Source organism: Salvelinus fontinalis, chromosome 22 (assembly GCF_029448725.1).
Source record: "Salvelinus fontinalis isolate EN_2023a chromosome 22, ASM2944872v1, whole genome shotgun sequence".
Taxonomy (NCBI): Eukaryota; Metazoa; Chordata; class Actinopteri; order Salmoniformes; family Salmonidae; genus Salvelinus; species Salvelinus fontinalis.
In genome coordinates this window covers 23,845,717-23,865,343 of record NC_074686.1, presented here as the reverse complement: position 1 = coordinate 23,865,343, position 19,627 = coordinate 23,845,717, and the positions used below count along the sequence as shown (strand labels likewise).

Here is a 19,627-nt window from a genome sequence, read left to right as displayed (position 1 = left end):
CGGCTGAAACCTCCATCATAGGACTACATGACACAGTCGTGACTGGCGATGTTTGAAGTCAGTTGCCATAAGCGGACACTGTTTAGATGGGCTTGGCTTAAAGCTAGCAAGCATGGTTGTAATGCTGCTTTTAACTCTTTCCTGCAGGTGAACAAGAATAAACAGGAGCATGCTTTCTACAGCATTCCAGAGTTTGACGAATGGAAGAAACAGACGGTCAACTTTAAAACCTGGCATATAAAGTACTACAAAGGTTTGTTCATCACATGTGGATAATCCTCCAAACTAACCATTATTGTTAACCAAGCTATTCGGTTCCACACTACCGAGGCAATTCGAGCCAATCTGTTCTGTGCTGGCCTGAATATACGTCCACCATAGTTGCTGGACCATGCTGAACATATCTGAGCCAGCTCAGTACAGTTTGGGTTGGCATGATAGTGTGAAAAAGGTTTGTGTTTATTTGTGTTCCAGGTTTGGGTACCAGTACAAGCAAGGAGGCCAAGGAGTACTTTGCAGACATGGAGAAACACCGGATCATGTTTAGATACGCCGGGACAGAGGACGATGCTGCCATCACACTGGTGGGTTTACCATGGACACCACTCTCTCTCCTTTTTCCCTATCATGGTCTTTCAATAGTTTCTCATTAAATATACAGAAAATAGATAGAAAAGTTAAAGTTAACTGAAAAATGGCTAGACGAATGTATTCATCAAGCTAGTTTTGCTGTTGTACAAAATGTATTACCCAACCTTCTATCAACTTACACAAGATGGTTTTGGACTTTATTTGTCTATGCTCTGCTTGGGAAATCCTTGTCAAATGGAGGGGGGGCTGACATTGCTGTCTGTCTTTAGGCGTTCAGTAAGAAGAAGACTGACGACAGGAAGGAGTGGCTCACCAACTTCATGGAGGACAGGAGACAGAGGAGGATGCACGGCCTGCCAGAGGTGAGTGGGACTGACTGTGTGACCGACTGGGTTGAAACCTGGGTCTCCTGCATACCAGAATACTGTTAGCCCACCTTGCTTAAAGAAAAGATTCACCCATTTTTAATGTTAGATCATATTTGTGCATCTCTGAGGGATATTTTGTCGATTCCCGGGGTCATTTTATGTTTTCATGTGTATCTGTGCCATTTACCATTCAAGCAGGCTGACATACAGCCACTATAACACGTTTTGCATACCTCTTATAGAGTAAATCTTCACGTCTCTACAGTGGTTTCTCGGCACACGAGTGTGCTAGGTTCCATCTGCGCTGTGAGAGACTGTCCAGATCATTCACATCAGGGCAGATGAAGGAAAGGAGGCGTGGAGAGGAAGCAACAGACTATTGAGATGCACCCTGTGAGAGACTGTTGGATATTGGAGTTTGATGAAAGGAAGAGGACGTAGACTGTTTTAGATCTGTCTGTTTGTCTGTCTGTCAAACAGGCATCTCTCCACCATGGGAGTTACTTGGACCATGATGTATCACAGCTTGTTTAGAGTCTTCTAGCTGGCTCCTTTGATTCACAAGCATCTGATGAGTTCTGCTGTCAGCGTTCCTCACATATCCTAAGCATTGAAATGGAAATATTCCCCAAAAACACGCCAATCAGCCTAGTTATGTTGTTGACGTTTAGTAAAATGACTCTCTTTACTGTTTATCACTGATGTAAAGTAGCAGCTGCTTTCCCCATGGGAATCCCATCATAGCCAGGTCTGAAGTTGATAACATCACAGCGCTGTTCATTTCTCTCTCATCCTACAGCAATACCTGTACGGAACACCGTTTTGTAATTGACTCTGTTGCTGTCGGTCGCTGATGCAAAGTAGACACCGCTCTACCACGTGGTACTGATAGACCATAACAACATCATAGCCCTGATTTCAAGTCCTCAATCTCTTTTATCATCCCCACTCAGCAATACCTGTACGGCACACAGGCGAAACACCTCTCCTACAACGACTTCATCAACAAAGAACTCATCCTCTTCTCCAACTCTGACAACGAGAGATCCATCCCATCCTTAGTGGACGGTAGGTATGCAGCGATGCACTAGACTAGCTATCTCCCTGGATGTTCTGTCTTTCTAGCTTTTGTTGTGTTTGTTGTCAAATGGCTTTTGAAGTTTAAGGGAACTGAAATGCCTGGAAACTTGTCATTAACAGAATTCTTCACTGTCCTCTGGCTGCTCTGTTTATGTGTGTGATGTGGTCTCCTTTTGATGATGGCGTGTAGAATTATTTGTTTATTTCAATCCCCATTAGCTGTTTTGTTGCAACACCCACTCCTCCTGCGGTCCACTTGTGATCCCTTTTTGAATGGGTGTGTGTGTGTGGGGGGGTCCCCTTTTGATGATATCTTGTGTGCAGGTATGAAGCCAGGTCAGAGAAAGGTACTTTTCACCTGTATGAAGAGGAATGATAAGAGGGAGGTGAAGGTGGCTCAGCTGGCTGGTTCAGTGGCAGAGATGTCCGCCTACCATCATGGAGAGGTTCTACACTCTTACTCAGCTATAGGAAATATACTTACACAGCTATAGGAATTATACTTACACATCTATAGGAAATATACTTACACAGCTATAGGAAATATACTTACACAGCTATAGGTATTATACTTACACATCTATAGGAATTATACTTACACAGCTATAGGAATTATACTTACACAGCTATAGGAATTATACTTACACAGCTATAGGAAATATACTTACACAGCTATAGGAATTATACCTACAGAATTATAGGAAATATACTTACACAGCTATAGGAAATATACTTACAGAATTATAGGAATTATACTTACACAGCTATAGGAAATATACTTACACAGCTATAGGAAATATACTTACAGAATTATAGGAAATATACTTACACAGTTATAGGAAATATACTTACACAGTTATAGGAAATATACCTACAGAATTATAGGAAATATACTTACACAGCTATAGGAATTATACTTACCGAATTATAGGAATTATACTTACAGAATTATAGGAATTATACTTACAGAATTATAGGAATTATACTTACAGAATTATAGAAAATATACTTACACAGCTATAGGAAATATACTTACACAGCTATAGGAAATATACTTACACAGCTATAGGAAATATACTTACAGAATTATAGGAAATATACTTACAGAATTATAGGAAATATACTTACACAGCTATAGGAAATATACTTACACAGCTATAGGAAATATACTTACAGAATTATAGGAAATATACTTACACAGCTATAGGAAATATACTTACACAGCTATAGGAAATATACTTACACAGCTATAGGAAATATACTTACAGAATTATAGGAAATATACTTACAGAATTATAGGAAATATACTTACACAGCTATAGGAAATATACTTACACAGCTATAGGAAATATACTTACAGAATTATAGGAAATATACTTACACAGCTATAGGAAATATACTTACAGAATTATAGGAATTATACTTACACAGCTATAGGAAATATACTTACACAGCTATAGGAAATATATTTACACAGCTATAGGAAATATACTTAACTATCTTCCACTTTAAATCAATACTGTTTACAGATAATGGGTACAAAAACATTGTTTTGACACGTGTGCCTCTGTGTGATCATCCAGCAATCCCTGTTGATGACGATTGTAAACTTGGCCCAGAACTTTGTGGGCAGCAACAACGTGAACATTCTGCAGCCGCTGGGTCAGTTTGGTACCCGCATCAACGGGGGCAAGGACGCTGCCAGCCCCCGTTACATCTTCACCATGCTCAGGTAAAGCCTCCCAGGGTCAAAGGTCAAAACATAATTGTGCTAGCAATTTGATAAGTCTACTACTTGTATGATTTGTATGGGCCATCCTGAAGTGCAGTAATACCTGTTTGATTAAAACAAAAGAAGAGAAAAAAAGGTTAATGATACATTTAATGTCAACTTTCTTTATACATCACCTTTCATAAAACACACTCAAAATGCTTAAAACATGTATTTATTATGAAGTAATGTGACTTCCTCAGTCCCCTGGCCAAGATGTTGTTCCCGGCGGTGGACTCCAGCCTGCTGAAGTTCCTGTTCGATGACAACCAGAAGGTGGAGCCAGAGTGGTACATCCCCATCCTCCCTCTGGTGCTGGTGAACGGGGCCGAGGGCATCGGGACGGGCTGGGCCTGCAAGATCCCCAACTACGACCACAGAGAGATAGTCAACAACCTGTACCGCATGCTCAACATGCAGGACCCTCTGCCCATGGTGAACATTTGGAAGTTTGAAACTTAATTGATTGCATAAGATAAGATCAACTTTATTGTGCCAGAGGGGAAATGTGTCTTGGACATACAAGCAGCACTGTTGTCCATTTGGTGTAAGGATTTTATTGCTAAAAACATATCAACTCAGATAATATTTGTGTAGATTGATACCGTTATACATTAAAACATTTAGCTAAAACCCATTTTTGAGTAGAATTGGATAAACCACCAACTTTCTGTGTCTGCTGTAGGTCAGTTATAATCAGATGTAATCCTATAATGAGTAGGTCATGTACTGTATCATAATAACGGCTGACTGAATATTCCTACCTCTCTCCTCTCCCAGCTGCCCAGCTATAAGAACTTTAAAGGAGTGATCCATGAGTTGGGTCAGAACCAGTACATGGTCAGTGGCGAGATCTCTGTGCTGGACAAGAACACCATTGAGATCACTGAGCTGCCCGTTCGCACCTGGACACAGGTACACTATTGCAGGATACATCACACCTGTCCAGCACTTCTGGTCATCTTGTTGCTTTGACTGAATTCATAAATGAATGAAGGATATATTGACATGTTGTTTCTGTGCTGTGATATTGTTTTGTTAGTTTTTGTAATGGACTTTCTCTCCCTCCCTCCCTCTCTCTCCTCCCCTCTCTCTCCTTCTCCCTCCCTCTCCTTCTCCCTCCCTCCCTCTCTCTATCTCTCCCTCCCTCCTCCCAGGCCTACAAGGAGTCGGTACTAGAGCCCATGCTCCAGGGGACAGAGAAGACTCCAGCTCTGATTAATGACTATAAGGAGTACCACACGGACCAAACCGTCAAGTTTGTAGTCCGCATGTCAGAGGAGAAGCTGGCCCAGGCCGAGGCTGCTGGACTACACAAAGTCTTCAAGCTACAGTCCAGCCTCACCTGCAACTCCATGGTTAGTACACCTCCTCAAATCTGGGTCCTATTCACTAAGAAAATGGACTGAAACGGGGAGAAACTACCTGAGCTTGTCCAATCATAAATGCTTATTTTCGTTATCCGTTGCAAAAGGTTTTGCTACGGTGTGCCCTATATGAGTCCCTACTCTGTATTTGAGTTGAACTGATACCTGTATTGACTCACACCTCTTTGGATGAAGTGCTGTTTTGTGTGTATATAGAGGACTCCTCTTATAGGAATCACATCTGTCTGGGATGATGGGATTCTTTGGAATGAATCTTTCATCTTAAAGTGAAGAACATTTTGAAGTGTTCCATGGTTTTAGCCAGTTTTAGTGTTTCTATTGTGGAAAGGAGAGGTGTCTGAAGAAGTTTCTCCCCTCAGGTGTTGTTTGACCACATGGGCTGTCTGAAGAGGTATGACTCGGTCCAGGACATTCTCAAGGAGTTCTTTGAGCTGCGGTTGCACTACTACAAGCTGAGGAAGGATTGGCTAGTGGGGAGCCTGGGGGCAGAGGCTTCCAAACTGTCCAATCAGGCACGATTTGTGCTGGAGAAGATCGAAGGAAAGATCACAATCGGTGAGAATTTTACCTGCATGTCTCTCTCTCTCTCAAAGGGAAGGATTCTTTATTTCAGTTTGCAATTTGGTATAGAATACTGATATATTACTGTTTGTCTACAGAGAACAAGTCTAAGAGGGAACTGATCAGGATGCTGGTGCAGAAAGGCTTTGAGTCGGACCCGGTGGCGGCATGGACCAAGGCACAGGAAAAGGTACTGTTAGCATCCTGCCACTGTCCATCATTCAGCCCTCTGATTGGCTGAGACCGCTTGACGCTTCAATACCCTGTATTCTTATTGGGACTATGTGTCTTCCTGGTCTCTCTCTATAGGCTCTGGAGGAGGACGATCGTGATGGTAACAACAGTGACAGCTCTGTGGAATCTGGGTCGTCGTCGGGACCAAACTTCAACTACATCCTCAACATGCCTCTGTGGTGCCTGTCCAAGGAGAAGGTGGACGAGCTGCTCCGACAGAGAGACATCAAGGTACTGACTGCTGACTCCGAGAGGAAGCGTGTAGACACCCGACTGTCAAGGACTTCAATTCAAAATATCTTTATCGTCCCCAAAAGGCTATTAATTTGCAGCAACATTACACACCATTACACAAGTAGGCAAGGTCTTCTAACGGTTGTGTGCGTTCTGTTCTTGAGGCATATCAGTACTTTTTTAGTATGTGTATGTGGTCCTGGCGGGAAATGAACCCACAACCTTATTGTTGCAAGCACCATATCTTTAATCAACTGAGTGTGTGTTGTTCAACAGAAAGGAGAGTTGAATGAGCTGCAGAGGAAGTCTCCTGAGGACCTGTGGAAGGAAGACCTGGCTGTCTTCATTGAAGAACTGGATGTGAGTGGTACTAGCTCTACATGCAGTGGTGCCACTCATCTCTGAGTCACTGTTTAAGAAGAGACCACTGTGATTTATACCTGCTTTTGTTGAGGAGGTCGGTTACCTTCAGGGTTTCTTTCTCCTGGCCTTACTAAAGCCAGTTCTATTTGTAGAAAAGTCATTTATTTTGTTTGGGTTTTATTATCTTCTTTCATTGTAAACCGTCAACATTGATGTCACCTCAATATAAGTGACTTACACGATTTACAAAAGGTGACGGGTGTATTCTCTCCCCGTCTGTGCGACAGAAAATCGAGGCCCAGGAGCAGGCAGACATATGTGCAGGTAAAGGCACCAAGCTGGTGAAGGGCAAGGTGGGCAAGCCCAAGGTGAAGAAACTCCACCTGGAGGAAACGTTACCCTCGCCGTACGGCCGCAGGGTTGTACCCACCATCACACAGGCCATGAAGACTGACGCCTCCAAGAAGATGACCAAGAAGAAGAAGGTAACACATTTTGTTTTTTAAAATGGATTATGCCTCATTATTAAAGGCCCAGTCTGTAGTATTTTATGACAATTTCGATAATTTAATTTTTTGATTCATACCTATTGATTCTTGAAGAATATCACTTATCAATGCCTTATGACCATAGTTAAACTGTATAACTCCATCACAAAATAAAACTCCATTGTTTGCGCTGGTCTCAGTGTGTTTTCAGGCTGTAGACATGACATATCACTGTTTGTGTGTTGTCCTCTCAGGGTGATGCGGATCTGGTGATGAAGCTGGAGTTTGATGATGAGATGGGAGTACTGGGATCAGATGGAGGAACAGGGGAGAACTCCCTCAACTCCTCCTCTAATACACCAGCCCCAACCCCAGCCAAGCCCAAGGCCCCCCGGGTCAAACGGGAGAAGAAGGAGCCAGGTCAGCAGATGTTCCATTCTCCTTTCATGTGTCTGTCATCTTAGTGAGATGGGTTCAGTCATGAATTAGGAGAGAGGGGAGACAGAGGGATACACAGTGAGGAAGTTGGTGGACCCAAGGATTTTATCCCCCCCCTCTTGGGGCAATTTGTATATGGGAGTCAGAAGTGCCACTACACCGAACTCATTCATTTATTTTAATCACACATGAACTCTCAAACATCGACACATTTTCGGGAATTCATGGCTATTAAATGAAAGATTAAAAATCACAATGAATAAGCCTTTTTCTCTATACCAGGTACTCCCAGATCCAGGAAACCCCCCACACCCAAAGGATCGTCTGGTAAGAAGGTGAAGAAGCGTAACCCCTGGTCGGAGGACGAGTCCAAATCAGAGAGCGACCTGGAGGACAGTGAACCTGTTGTCATCCCCCGAGACACCAAGTCACAACGGGCCTCAGGTAACCACTTTCCTGGATTGGGTTCATTAGGGCACGCCATTTAAAATGGAAAGCGTGAACAAGTGTTTTTTTTGTGGATAAGTTCAGACAGTTTTATTTCTATTTATTTTATTTAACTAGGCAAGTCGGTAGCTCCCTGTTTCACTCTGTTTTGGGGTGTTTTCTTCATTTTCATGTACACTGACCTGTTAGGACTAGGGACAGGCATTTTTCTTGACCACATCAGTTAACAGTCGTTATTAACTAGGTCCTAATCTCGGTTAACCCAGCTAAAGTCTTACATAATTCTCCAGCTGCTCGATTAAGTTCTGGGTGAATACATGTTAAGAGAAGAGATCAAAGTGTAGTAGACCTTACAGTGAAATGCTTAAGGGCTTGTAAGTAAACATTTCACGATAAGGTCTACTACACCTGTTGTTTTCGGCGCATGTGACAAATACAATTTGATTTGATGAAGAGATGCTAGAAAGAGGAGCGGAACCGGGACGAGTAGCTCGCTCTCTCTCTTTGCAAGTTACTTGCTGAATGTCCCCTTCTGAAATCTGAAAGATTCTTAAACCTACAAAATTGTGAAATGTCCAAATAACCAGTGGCGAAAACCCAAACACCGGAACTACTGCTGCTCGTCCCATTGTTTCCCGACAGATTGTACGGTACCAGTCATGTTGACGTAGATCTTTCCATGAGAGATTAACTGGGCCCAGAGTTTTTCCTGGTCTGGTCACATGGTCGATTGGCTGATCTTTCTACAACTGTTTTAACCAATGGCATCATGTTTTTGTTTGCATCTTTTTTGTGATTTTTGGAATGTTTAAAAGCCTCATTCCTTCTCTTCTTTCTGTAAAACCCCTGAATAATGCCAAAAGCCGAAATGCGTTGGTTCTTCTGCAATAAACACACACTTATAATGAACTTTGTCTGTTCCTCAGCGGTCAAGCCCAAGTACACCTTTGATTTCAGTGAGGAAGAGGATGGAGGAGAGGAAGAGGAGGAGGATGATGAAGATGCTGCGTCCTCACCCGTCCGGCCCTGCAAAGACGACTTCACTGCCTCCTCCGAGACTAAAGACCGATACAACGACCACAGCGACGATGACGAGAATGATGAAGATATCTTCCCCCCGCCCAAACAGGCAACCACCACCGTCTCACCAGCAAAGAAGGAACCAGAGAGTATATTCTCTTCCTCCAAATCAGCCTTCTCCTCTGAAAAGAGCAATGACAGTGGTGAGTTCACACAACAAGATCAGCATGTTTGCCTTGTCGTGTTCTTTCTTTAGTAAAAGGTTAAAGATGTTTACCATCTTGTCGTTATTGCCAGTCTTGTTTGTTTGTCTATGAAAAAGGACTTTGTCTGTACATAAGCTCCTAGTCTCAGTGTTCATCTGAGGGTTAATGTCTGTTACTCTTCTCTTCCAGACGATCTGAAGCTGGACAGTGACGAGGAAGCCAAGGCCTTCTCCTCATACTCCAGCAGCTCGGCCTTCGACAAACCTGTCCCAGCTAAGAAAGGTAACACACAGAACAATATAATATCAAAATCTCCATCTACAGCCTGGCCACATTAAACAGACGTATTTGTCTACCTCCATTAAGTATGATACTGTACAGTTGAAGTCGGAAGTTTACATACACCTTACATACACGCCAAATACATTTAAACTCAGTTTTCCATAGTTCCTGACATTTAATCCTAGTAAAAATTCCCTGTCTTAGGTCAGTTTGGATCACCACTTTATTTTAAGAATGTAAAATGTCAGAATAATAGAGTGATTTATTTCCTATTTTATTTATTTCATCACATTCTCAGTGGGTCAGAAGTTTACATACACTCAATTAGTATTTAGTAGCATTGCCTTTAAATTGTTTAACTTCTTATGGCTGCATCCCGCTACCGGGATCGATATGACAGCAGCCAGTGGAAGTGCAGGGCGCCAAATTCAAACAACAGAAATCTCATAATTAAAATTCCTCAAACATGTATGTGTCTTATATCAATTTAAGGGTCATCTTGTTGTTAATCCCACCAAAGTGTCCGATTTCAAATATGCTTTTCAGCGAAAACACTACAAACGATTATGTTAGGTCACCACAAAACCACAATAAGCACAGCCATTTTTCCAGCGAAAGATAGCTTTCACAAAAGCAGAAATAGAGATAACATTAATCACTAACCTTTGATTATCTTCATCAGATGACACTCATAGGACTTCATGTTACACAATACATGCATGTTTTGTTTGATAAAGTTCATATTTATAACAAAAAATCTGAGTTTACATTGGCGCGTTACATTCACTAGTTCCAAAAACATCAAGTGATTTTGCATAGCCACATCGTTTCAACAGAAATACTCATCATAAATGTAGATGATAATACAAGTTATACACATGGAATTATAGATATACCTCTCCTTAATGCAACCGCTGTGTCAGATTTCTAAAAAACTTTACGGAAAAAGCAAATCATGCAATAATCTGAGACGGAGCTCAGAACAATAGCCAAATTAGCTGCCATGTTGGGGTCAACAGAAACCAGAAAATACATGATAAATGTTTCCTTACCTTTGATGAACTTCATCAGAATGCAATCCTAGGAATCCCAGGTGCACAAATGCTTGATTTGTTCGATAATGTCCGTTATTTATGTCCAATTAGCTACTTTGGTTAGCGCGTTAGCGGTAAACAATTCCAAAGTCACAAAGCGCATCCACTATAACGTGACGAAATGTCCAAAAGTTCCGTAACAGTCAGTAGAAACATGTCAAACGATGTACTGAATCAATCTTTAGAATGTTGTTAACATACATCTTGAATAACGTTCCAATCGGAGAATTAGATTGACTTCAGAAGAGCGGTGGAACGGAGGTCCTCCTCATGTGAAGGCGCGTGTTCAATGCGTGGTCACCTCATGGCAGTGATTACTAATTCCTGTCTCCTTCGGCCCCCCTTCACATTAGTCATCAGACAAAGTTCTATTGACTTGACATCTGGAAGCCGTAGGAAGTGAAAACTCATCAATATCTCGCTGTAATTTCAATGAGAGCTTGGTTGAAAATCTGCCACCTCAGAAACAATTCAAACAGGAAGTGGAACTTCTCAGGTTTTTGCCTGCCATATGAGTTCTGTTATACTCACAGACATAATTCAAACAGTTTTAGAAACTTCAGAGTGTTTTCTATCCAATACGAATAATAATATACATATATTAGCAACTGGGACTGAGGAGCATTCAGTTTACTATGGGCACCTCTGTGCACCTTTCATCCAAGCTACTCAATCCTGCCCCCGCAGCCATAAGTTAACATGGGTCAAACATTTTGGGTAGCCTTCCACAAGCTTCCCACAATAAGTTGGGTGAGTTTTGGCACATTCCTCCTGACAGAGCTGGTGTAACTGAGTCAGGTTTGTAGGCCTCCTTGCTCGCACACACTTTCAGTTCTGCCCACAAATGTTCTATAGGATTGAGGTCAGGGCTTTGTGATGGCCACTCCAATCCCTTGACTTTGTTGTCCTAAAGCCATTTTGCCACAACTTTGGAAGTATGATTGGGGTCATTATCCATTTGGAAGACCCATTTGCGACCAAGCTTTAACTTCCTGACTGATGTCTTGAGATGTTGCTTCAATATATCCACCTAATTGTCCCCCCTCATGATGCCATCTATTTTGTGAAGTGCACCAGTCCCTCCTGCAGCAAAGCACCCCCACAGTTCTATTTTTGTTTCATCAGACCAGAGGACATTTTGTCCCCATGTGCAGTTGCAAACCATAGTCTGGCTTTTTGATGGCGGTTTTGGAGCAGTGGCTTCTTCCTTGCTGAGCGGCCTTTCAGGTTATGTCGATATAGGACTTGTTTTACTGTGGATATAGATACTTTTGTACCTGTTTTCTCCAGCATCTTCACAAGGTCCTGGGATTGATTTGCACTTTTCACAATAAAGTACGTTCATCTCCAGGAGACAGAACGCGTCTCCTTCCTGAGTGGTATGACAACTGCGTGGTCCCATGGTGTTTATACTTGCGTACTATTGTTTGTACAGATGAACGTGGTACCTTCAGGCATTTGGAAATTGCTCCCAAGGATGAACCAGACTTGTGGAGGTCTACAATTCGTTTTCTGAGTTGTTTTTTTAAATTTTCCCATGGTGTCAAGCAAAGCGGCATTGAGTTTGAAGGTAGGCCTTGATATACATCCACAGGTACACCTCCAATTGACTCAAATGATGTCAATTAGCCTATCAGAAGCTTCTAAAGCCATGACATAATTATCTGGAATTTTCCAAGCTGTTTAAAGGCACAGTCAACTTAGTGTATGTAAACTTCTGACCCACTTGAATTGTGATACAGTGAATTATAAGTGAAATAATCTGTCTGTAAACAATTGTTGGAAAAATTACATGTCATGCACAAAGTAGATGTCCTAACCGACTTGCCAAAACTATAGTTTGTTAACAAGAAATGTGTGGAGTGGTTGAAAAACAAGTTTTAATGACTCCAACCTAAGTGTATGTAAACTTCCGACTTCAACTGTATGTAATGTTACATTTCATATTAAATAATGGTCTGGTTACTTAAAACAGAATGATGGGGAGGTTGTTCGGGGAGGATGGGTGGGTGTATACTGCGACTGTCTAGCAATCCAAAGGTGGTGTTTTTGAGTCACGTCGGGGACAACTGTGGCATTTTAGCTACCCCTTCCCCTAGCCCTTTTCCTAACCATAACCTAATTCTCATTACCTTCTACGGAAATTCTCCTAACCTTTGTCGTTAGGACAAGAAGCAGCCCGGTCTCAACAAGAAGCACAATACTGTAAGTCCTCCTAGATGTATGATACATTACGTCCTCCAATTCGTACGATATTTTATGGCCGCTATTACATTCTTAACGTAACATATTATATACTAAATGGAGGGACTCAGATCTTACGAATTTCCCTGAGGTTGATCTATGACTCTATGATCTATGACTCCATCTGCCACTAGAAGGAGCACTAATGTAAATCTCACTACCAAGAGGGGTTAAAAAGCTACTGATAATGTTGATGCTGCTGAAATGTAGTGCACTATATAGGGAGTAGGGTGCCTTTTTAGATGTAGTCATGGTGTCTTGCTGATATTGATTGGCTCACTCTGTTACTCACAGCAGCTAAGAAGCTGTCGGATGCAGCTCCCAAACCCAGGAAAACACCAGCACCCAAAACGCCACCAAAACAGAAGCTTGACACATCTGTCTGGGACTCTGACTCCGATACCGGCTCCAAGAAGCCTTCACCAGCACTCAAAGGTACAGGCTTACCTCACAATGACCAGTGGAGAATCAGTCACCGTACAATTCTCGATGAATATAAAAGATTGACAGTGTAAACTGACTTTAACAGGGGTCTCCAACTCCGATCCTGGAGAGCTTCTGGCTGTGCAGGTTTATAATCCAGTTCTTCAGTAGCACGCCTGTTTTAAAATAGTCATCTATTCCTCTTCAGTCTGAATCAGGTGTGTTACTGCAGGGATTGAATGAAAGCCTGCATACCCAGTAGCTCTTCAGGACCAAAATGTTGAAAAACCCTGGACTGTAGCTTGTTCTCTGAACATATCTGTTCTGAGTGTAACCTGGGTGTGCGCTGAGTGTAACCTGGGTGTGTTTCTCCTGACCTGTGCAGGTAAAAGCGGAGGGAGGAAGAGGAAGCAGTCTGGATCTGAAGAGGATGATTTCAGTCCCAAGAAGACACCTGGGAAATCACCCAAAACCCCTGCCAGCAGGGTAAGAGATTGTGTGTCATTGAATCATGTAGGATATAGGAAGATACTGAAAAAACAAAGACTGTAGTAACCATACAACAAGATACTTAAATGTCATCTCTTGTCTTCCCCCTGTGTAGAAGCCATCAAAGAAAGTAGCCGTGACCCCGCCCCCCATGGCAGATGATTATGATGATGTGGACTCCAACCGTTTCAGCCAATCCAGCGTGGCGTCCCGAGAACGACCGGGCAGAGGCAGGGCCAAGAAGGAAGTGAAGTACTTTGCTGAGTCAGGGTCAGACGATGATCAGTACGACATGTTCGACTAGACCGTGGAATCCCTCCCACACACAGGCTCTGTTCCAGTGCTATTTAAATGCTTCCTCCCTCCCTTGAAGTAATCACAGATCTTCGTTGGTTGGACTGGGGAAAGTAATAGGTTGGTACCCTTGCTGTCACCTATCCAATCACTTATGCTCTGTGACCACCTCTAGGAAATCAGGAAGGATGGATTTTTAAACAATTTGAACAGAGCTATTTACACACCACTTGAGTAATTTTAACGTGCATCCTTCCTTCTTCACTTCCTAGAAGAAATCATCTGAGAGGTGGGGGATAGGTGGAAGCAGTGGTGGTGTACCTATCCAGTCATGTCCGATCAGTGATTATTTCAATGTAGAAAGGAAGGATTTCGTTTTGAAGTATTCAACCAGGACAAGATACACGTTCGTGGAAATACCCGTGCTGCAGACTTTTGTACATCCCCCCCCCCCTCTCTTTTATTTTATTTTAATGGTGACGTTTAATGCTTTCTACTGTGTAGGTGTTTTACACTTTTTATTATACATACAATACAATTTTGTTTTTTATTATTACCATGGAAATGTTCTGTATTTGTCCTAAGCAGCTTTTAGAAGTTAGGAACGCGGTGCTTCAGCACATTTTAACTGTTAAAAAGTCAAAGAGACAATGTACCTTTTTGAACAAGAACTTGGAAGTAAACAATGAAATGTAAATTATTCTCTGGCCGTTGGGTTTTCTGTCCTTTTGAATGTGATTTTCTTAATTAACTTCACTCTATTTCCTGCAGAGCAGAACCTTAGGAACATGATATATACACAAACACACACAGTATTCAAGGCTTTGAGGTTACAGTAAATCAAAATATTCAGGTTATAATACATCCACGCATTATGTATTTTAAAATAAATATATTTGTATTACTTTGCCAGGACATTTCATGGTAAAGTTAAACAGTATATTAACATAAAAAGCATTGTTAATGTACAGACAATATTGAAAATGGAGAATGAAAACAAGATAGAAGCTCACTGTAAACCTCCTTTATAAGGACTTCCTGCCCTCTTCCCACCAGGCCAGCAGGAAGTTCTGGGTAAATGTATTATCACCATGACAACCCCTCCCTGCTGCCCTGCCCACCCTCAAGTCCAGTAAGCCAAAGAAACCTCAACCAAAATTTGATCATGTCTCTTCATAATAACTATACAACACTGCATATATGATGACAATGATATTTTTCTCATACCAATGGCATTATCTGTAAATGTTAAACTTTTGAACATTGACACTTTTTTGAACAGGCATAACAACAGAGCTGCTTTCGTTGGTGACATTTTTTTAGGTTCACAATCATGTTCTCTCTGGCTTCTACGGAATAGTTGGATCATGAGCCCCGTTCAGTAGGGCACACAGCATTGCGGTACATTCGGATAGAAATATGTTGCGTAGAACATACACCACTGATTTGAAAAGTATGGAATCATCATGCTAGCTCTATTCAGTGTATTTCTATCTGCGATGTTTAGTAAATTGCCCCCTTCCTGAACGCGATCCACATGTATTGATCTTATTCCGTTAATGACTGAACCAAATTGCTGTCAGTTGATTGGTTGATTGTGACAGCTGCTTGGCATTCCAACTAAAGCGTGGAAAGCATCTCTGTCGTTTGATCATCGATGACATTGGGGGCAACTAGGGTTTCAAAATTCCGGAAATGTTTCCAAAATTCCGTAAAAAAACAAAGCAAAATGTTCCACGTTGGAATTTCCTTTAGCTTATTACCTCCAGATTCCGAAAAACCTCCAACCATGATTCCTTTAAAAAAAAGGGCATTTTGGGAACATTTCTGGAATTTTGCAAACCATGCTCAGGTTCTGAGACCACTTGGTCCTAAATGGTGTGGAGGTGAGCAGCTGCTACCCAAGAGGGGCTGGCTATGAGATGAAGCTCAGAGGTCAGGTAGCTAAGCGCTGCCATTCATTGAAAAGCAATGCACACTACACACACACACCATCTAATACATGGAGTCTGCAGTGAGATAGTAGTAGTAAATATTAACAGTTACATCGGTACGACATTCAACAGAAATCAACATAGTAAATTCAGTATTGTGGAATGGATCGAGTTCCCTGCCGTGTCACCTGCCTGTAGGCAGCGCTGTGGACACTTTAGGGAGTTGGATGTAGACATTCTTCAGCTGTGAAATAACTTTTCCAGCTTCAAAGACACTCAGGGTAAAACTCAAAAAGTCTTTTGTTGATTCCTCACCTCCTCAACAACACACATTGGCGGAGAAGGTCTGAGGTTCTGCACCCTTTCCTTCAATGTGTTTTGAGAAGTTGGATAGGAATGTAGGGAAGACTATTGAGATTCACCCACTCTGCTCTTGTGATGAGCCACCAGGATTGTTTCCCCCTACATCCTTCTCTCCCTTACAGAGAGAGGGAAAGAGAGCATTTCCTTTTTTCCATACATACTATGAGATGCAATGAATTTGACGAAACGCTGCTTTAAAGTAAGTATTCCTTTAACACTGCATATCATTCCTATGTAACTCCTCGACAACATATTCACATTCAAACATGGTAAACTGAGACAGTTTTGTTTTCCCCTTAAGATATGTATGTGTGGGACAGATATGGAGGAGATGGTTGTGTGTGAGATGTTTCTGGAGGGTTCTAGCCAGGGTTGGGGTCAATTCCATATCAAGTCAGTCCATTCCTAAACTGGAAGAATTCAATTGGAATTGACCCTGACCTTGGTTCTAGCTGACTGACTATAGTGGTCATCTATTCCCTTGTGGTTCAACAATGACTTTTGCCTCCATTCAGAATAAAGAACCTTCTGATCAGTATACCTCTGTGATGAATGACTCAATAATCACCCATAGTTTATGCCAAATTATTACCCGTAAGAGTGAGAAAGAATATTGTATATTACCATCACCCTTAACATTGTATTGGCTACATATTCAAAATTCAAGATTTATAAGTGCTATGGGAAGTAATGCCTTTGTGCTACAGTTGAGTAACGAGTCAACATCTGAGTAAACAATATTATCAATCCTTATCCTTTCAACCACAAGTGCTACCAGGCTAGGACAGGTGATAAGGGACTGAAGAGGTCCTAGTTCTTCCTAGCTGTAGTATTAACTTCCTAGCCTGGCTTCCACACTGAATATCACTGTTTCACTTCACAACAAAGGAACAAACTGAGCAATATTCAATGTGTATTCTAGGCTTTTAACTTTCTAAATAGTGTCCCAATTCTACTCAGTGATTTACGGCTAGATTCAAGCCATAGAGGTGAAGATCCGCGGTATACAACGCAATTGAAAGTTAAAGGTAATTTCCAATTGAGCCGACATATGCAGCGTTTAACGTGAATGCAGTCTCTGCAAACGCGGGAACATTGCCTTTAAATTTGAATCCCAGTATACAGCAGATCTTCAGCGCTATGGATTGAATCTATCCCTTAGGCGCTGAAGAAAAGCAGCTTTACTAAGAATATATTCATAAGATCAGGAGGGCCGTTGCAGTGGCCGATGTGGGACAAAACAGAAAACAGTGCTGCAGGAGGTAACATTACAGATAGAAATGTCTTGTTACAGAACTGACATGATTCCCTATTCTACATGACAGAGAAGCGCATGTCTACATAATATATCTCTATCTGAACACCCCGATTGAACACTATCCGAGCTTACTGCACGTTTTAGGGGCTAAGGGTCATGTGTAAAGAATCTCATTTGCATCACTGTGGTTTTGCACGAGACCGTCTGAGGAACAAGGCAACAGTCAGTCATTCTGTCTCTAGAACTAGGAATGCGTAGTGGGGTCTAGAATCCCAGACAGTCTAGTGTACAATCTTCTCGGCCATGTGGTTAGCTCATGAATATGTATTTTAAGGATTGCAACATCCCTGTGGTTTACTATCAAAGCAAGACACTTCTGTATGTATATAAGGGGTAGGTAGTGATTCTGGGGGTACAGGACTCCTATGAAACCCTGGCCCATAACCCAATGTGCGATTTGTGTTGCCCAGATGCTTGTAGTTGTCGTTAGCCATAAATGTACACTTACTAGATTGAAACTGCATCAGAGAAACAATTGAGATTTTACTATAATAAGAATGCATTTCTCTGCACAGATGGTGGAGAATTTTCAAGAGAATTGCGAGGGATCTTCAAATATACTGTATAAACAAATTCATTTTAAAACAACAGTTCAATTTCTCAGTGGCGCAAGTTTGGGTTAAATAAAGTCTTTGTCAATGAGTGTTGCTCAACCCTTATCTTTAAGCAGAGAGATTTCCCTGCTTGGTTTGTCTCTTAGAATGTCATTTTCTGATAAAATCTCAGAAGCCTTTTAGCCTCAGAAACCTGTACATTACATTACAAGCTGTTATCTGCGGTAGACAGATCCAATCTAGTAATTGAACATCTAGATTCAATCTAGTCATTGTATATCTATGGCCTCTGGCTTCCCCCTTGAGGAAACAGCTGAAGAGATGCAGCCGCTGATACGGGAGAGAAGCCTCTAGCACTGGCTTTATGGTGAATGCAATGTACACTCAACGAGACATCAACATAAAGAGTCATAAAAGACCAAAAAACAAACATTAAATATAGGAACAATTATAAAGTATTAGTCTTCCAGACTGTCTATATGCAAGAACATTCTATGTAACTGTTTTTGTAAAGGACTTTATATTTTAGGCCCCCTTTAAACCTTGTCATGTATGTACTGTTTTGCCTCAAACTATATTTAAGACAATGAAAAAAGCACCACAAAATTCATCATAGAAACAGAGATTTCTAACCATAAAATGGTATGTACAATGTATTCAACAATATGAGAGAGAGGGAGATCAAAACCACGCATTAAACTCGGCAAGCCCGTCATGCAGGGGTGAATTTACACAGGAGACCTGAGGAGGATGACCTATGACCTTTGTGTACAGGTAAGTGGGTGTGGCCAGACGGGGTCAAACCCAACTCGACCAATCACACCCTAGTCCTGAAACACAACCTCAATCAATTTAGAATTATACACAAACCAACAACTGGTCTTTTAGGCCTTAGTGCTGTCGTTTTTTAAGGGGAGATGAGGAGATAAAGAGAGAGAAGGAAAAAACAAACGTAAAGGAAAACATAAGAACAAGCAAAGGTGGTGGTGGTCACCAAGGGACCGAAGGCCTGAGGGGAGGAGGAGAGGGGGTCCACCATGCCTGGCTGTCAACCTATTTTTTGTTTTTTTTTGTGCAAAGGAATGTCAGATAGAGAGAGTGTCTGTCTGTCTGAGAGGCCCTTGAGTTCCACGGGGACCTACGGGTCCTCTTCCTCCTCAGGGGCCACTGTGGGCCCATCGCTATCTGAGGGGTCAGGGGACACAGGGGAGGGTTTACCCCCCGTACCCCCCTTAGGGGTGCCCTTCTTGGGGCTGCTGCCATCCTCGCCCTGGGTGCTGCTCTGGCCGTCTTGTCCCTCTGAGTTCTCCAGCATCTCCTGGATCAGAGGAGGCATGGAGCCAGGGATCTCCATCTTCAGCGAGATGACCCGCTCCGCACCTGGAGGGAGAGGAAAGGACATATTGTAAAACAAACATATTGCAAAACGATTTATAGGGCATC

At 42.0% G+C, this 19,627-nt stretch overlaps 2 protein-coding genes across 8 annotated transcripts in view; one reads left to right on the top strand and one right to left on the bottom strand.

The window, feature by feature from the left end:
* LOC129820061 (DNA topoisomerase 2-beta-like) overlaps positions 1-14,715 on the top strand; it is a 31,450-nt gene extending 16,735 nt beyond the window's left edge. For 3 of the 6 annotated variants that reach the window (XM_055876889.1, XM_055876888.1, XM_055876886.1), the window contains exons 15-36: positions 148-253; positions 475-584; positions 861-953; positions 1,913-2,027; positions 2,364-2,485; positions 3,623-3,771; positions 4,014-4,245; positions 4,591-4,725; positions 4,968-5,168; positions 5,558-5,753; positions 5,858-5,949; positions 6,069-6,224; positions 6,504-6,587; positions 6,878-7,075; positions 7,333-7,498; positions 7,799-7,960; positions 8,890-9,186; positions 9,379-9,471; positions 12,732-12,770; positions 13,104-13,244; positions 13,618-13,718; positions 13,837-14,715. In XM_055876889.1, coding sequence (XP_055732864.1) covers positions 148-253; positions 475-584; positions 861-953; positions 1,913-2,027; positions 2,364-2,485; positions 3,623-3,771; positions 4,014-4,245; positions 4,591-4,725; positions 4,968-5,168; positions 5,558-5,753; positions 5,858-5,949; positions 6,069-6,224; positions 6,504-6,587; positions 6,878-7,075; positions 7,333-7,498; positions 7,799-7,960; positions 8,890-9,186; positions 9,379-9,471; positions 12,732-12,770; positions 13,104-13,244; positions 13,618-13,718; positions 13,837-14,025 — 3,177 coding nt within the window. In that variant the 3' untranslated portion in view covers positions 14,026-14,715. The remainder of the gene's footprint in view (positions 1-147; positions 254-474; positions 585-860; positions 954-1,912; positions 2,028-2,363; positions 2,486-3,622; positions 3,772-4,013; positions 4,246-4,590; positions 4,726-4,967; positions 5,169-5,557; positions 5,754-5,857; positions 5,950-6,068; positions 6,225-6,503; positions 6,588-6,877; positions 7,076-7,332; positions 7,499-7,798; positions 7,961-8,889; positions 9,187-9,378; positions 9,472-12,731; positions 12,771-13,103; positions 13,245-13,617; positions 13,719-13,836) is intronic. The other 3 variants (XM_055876887.1, XM_055876891.1, XM_055876890.1) reach the window with 3 other exon arrangements.
* Positions 14,716-14,802: 87 nt separating this feature from the next.
* LOC129820063 (retinoic acid receptor beta-like) overlaps positions 14,803-19,627 on the bottom strand; it is a 240,993-nt gene continuing 236,168 nt past the window's right edge. For both annotated transcript variants that reach the window (XM_055876892.1, XM_055876893.1), the window contains one exon: positions 14,803-19,564. In XM_055876892.1, the coding sequence (XP_055732867.1) occupies positions 19,323-19,564 (242 nt within the window). In that variant the 3' untranslated portion in view covers positions 14,803-19,322. The remainder of the gene's footprint in view (positions 19,565-19,627) is intronic.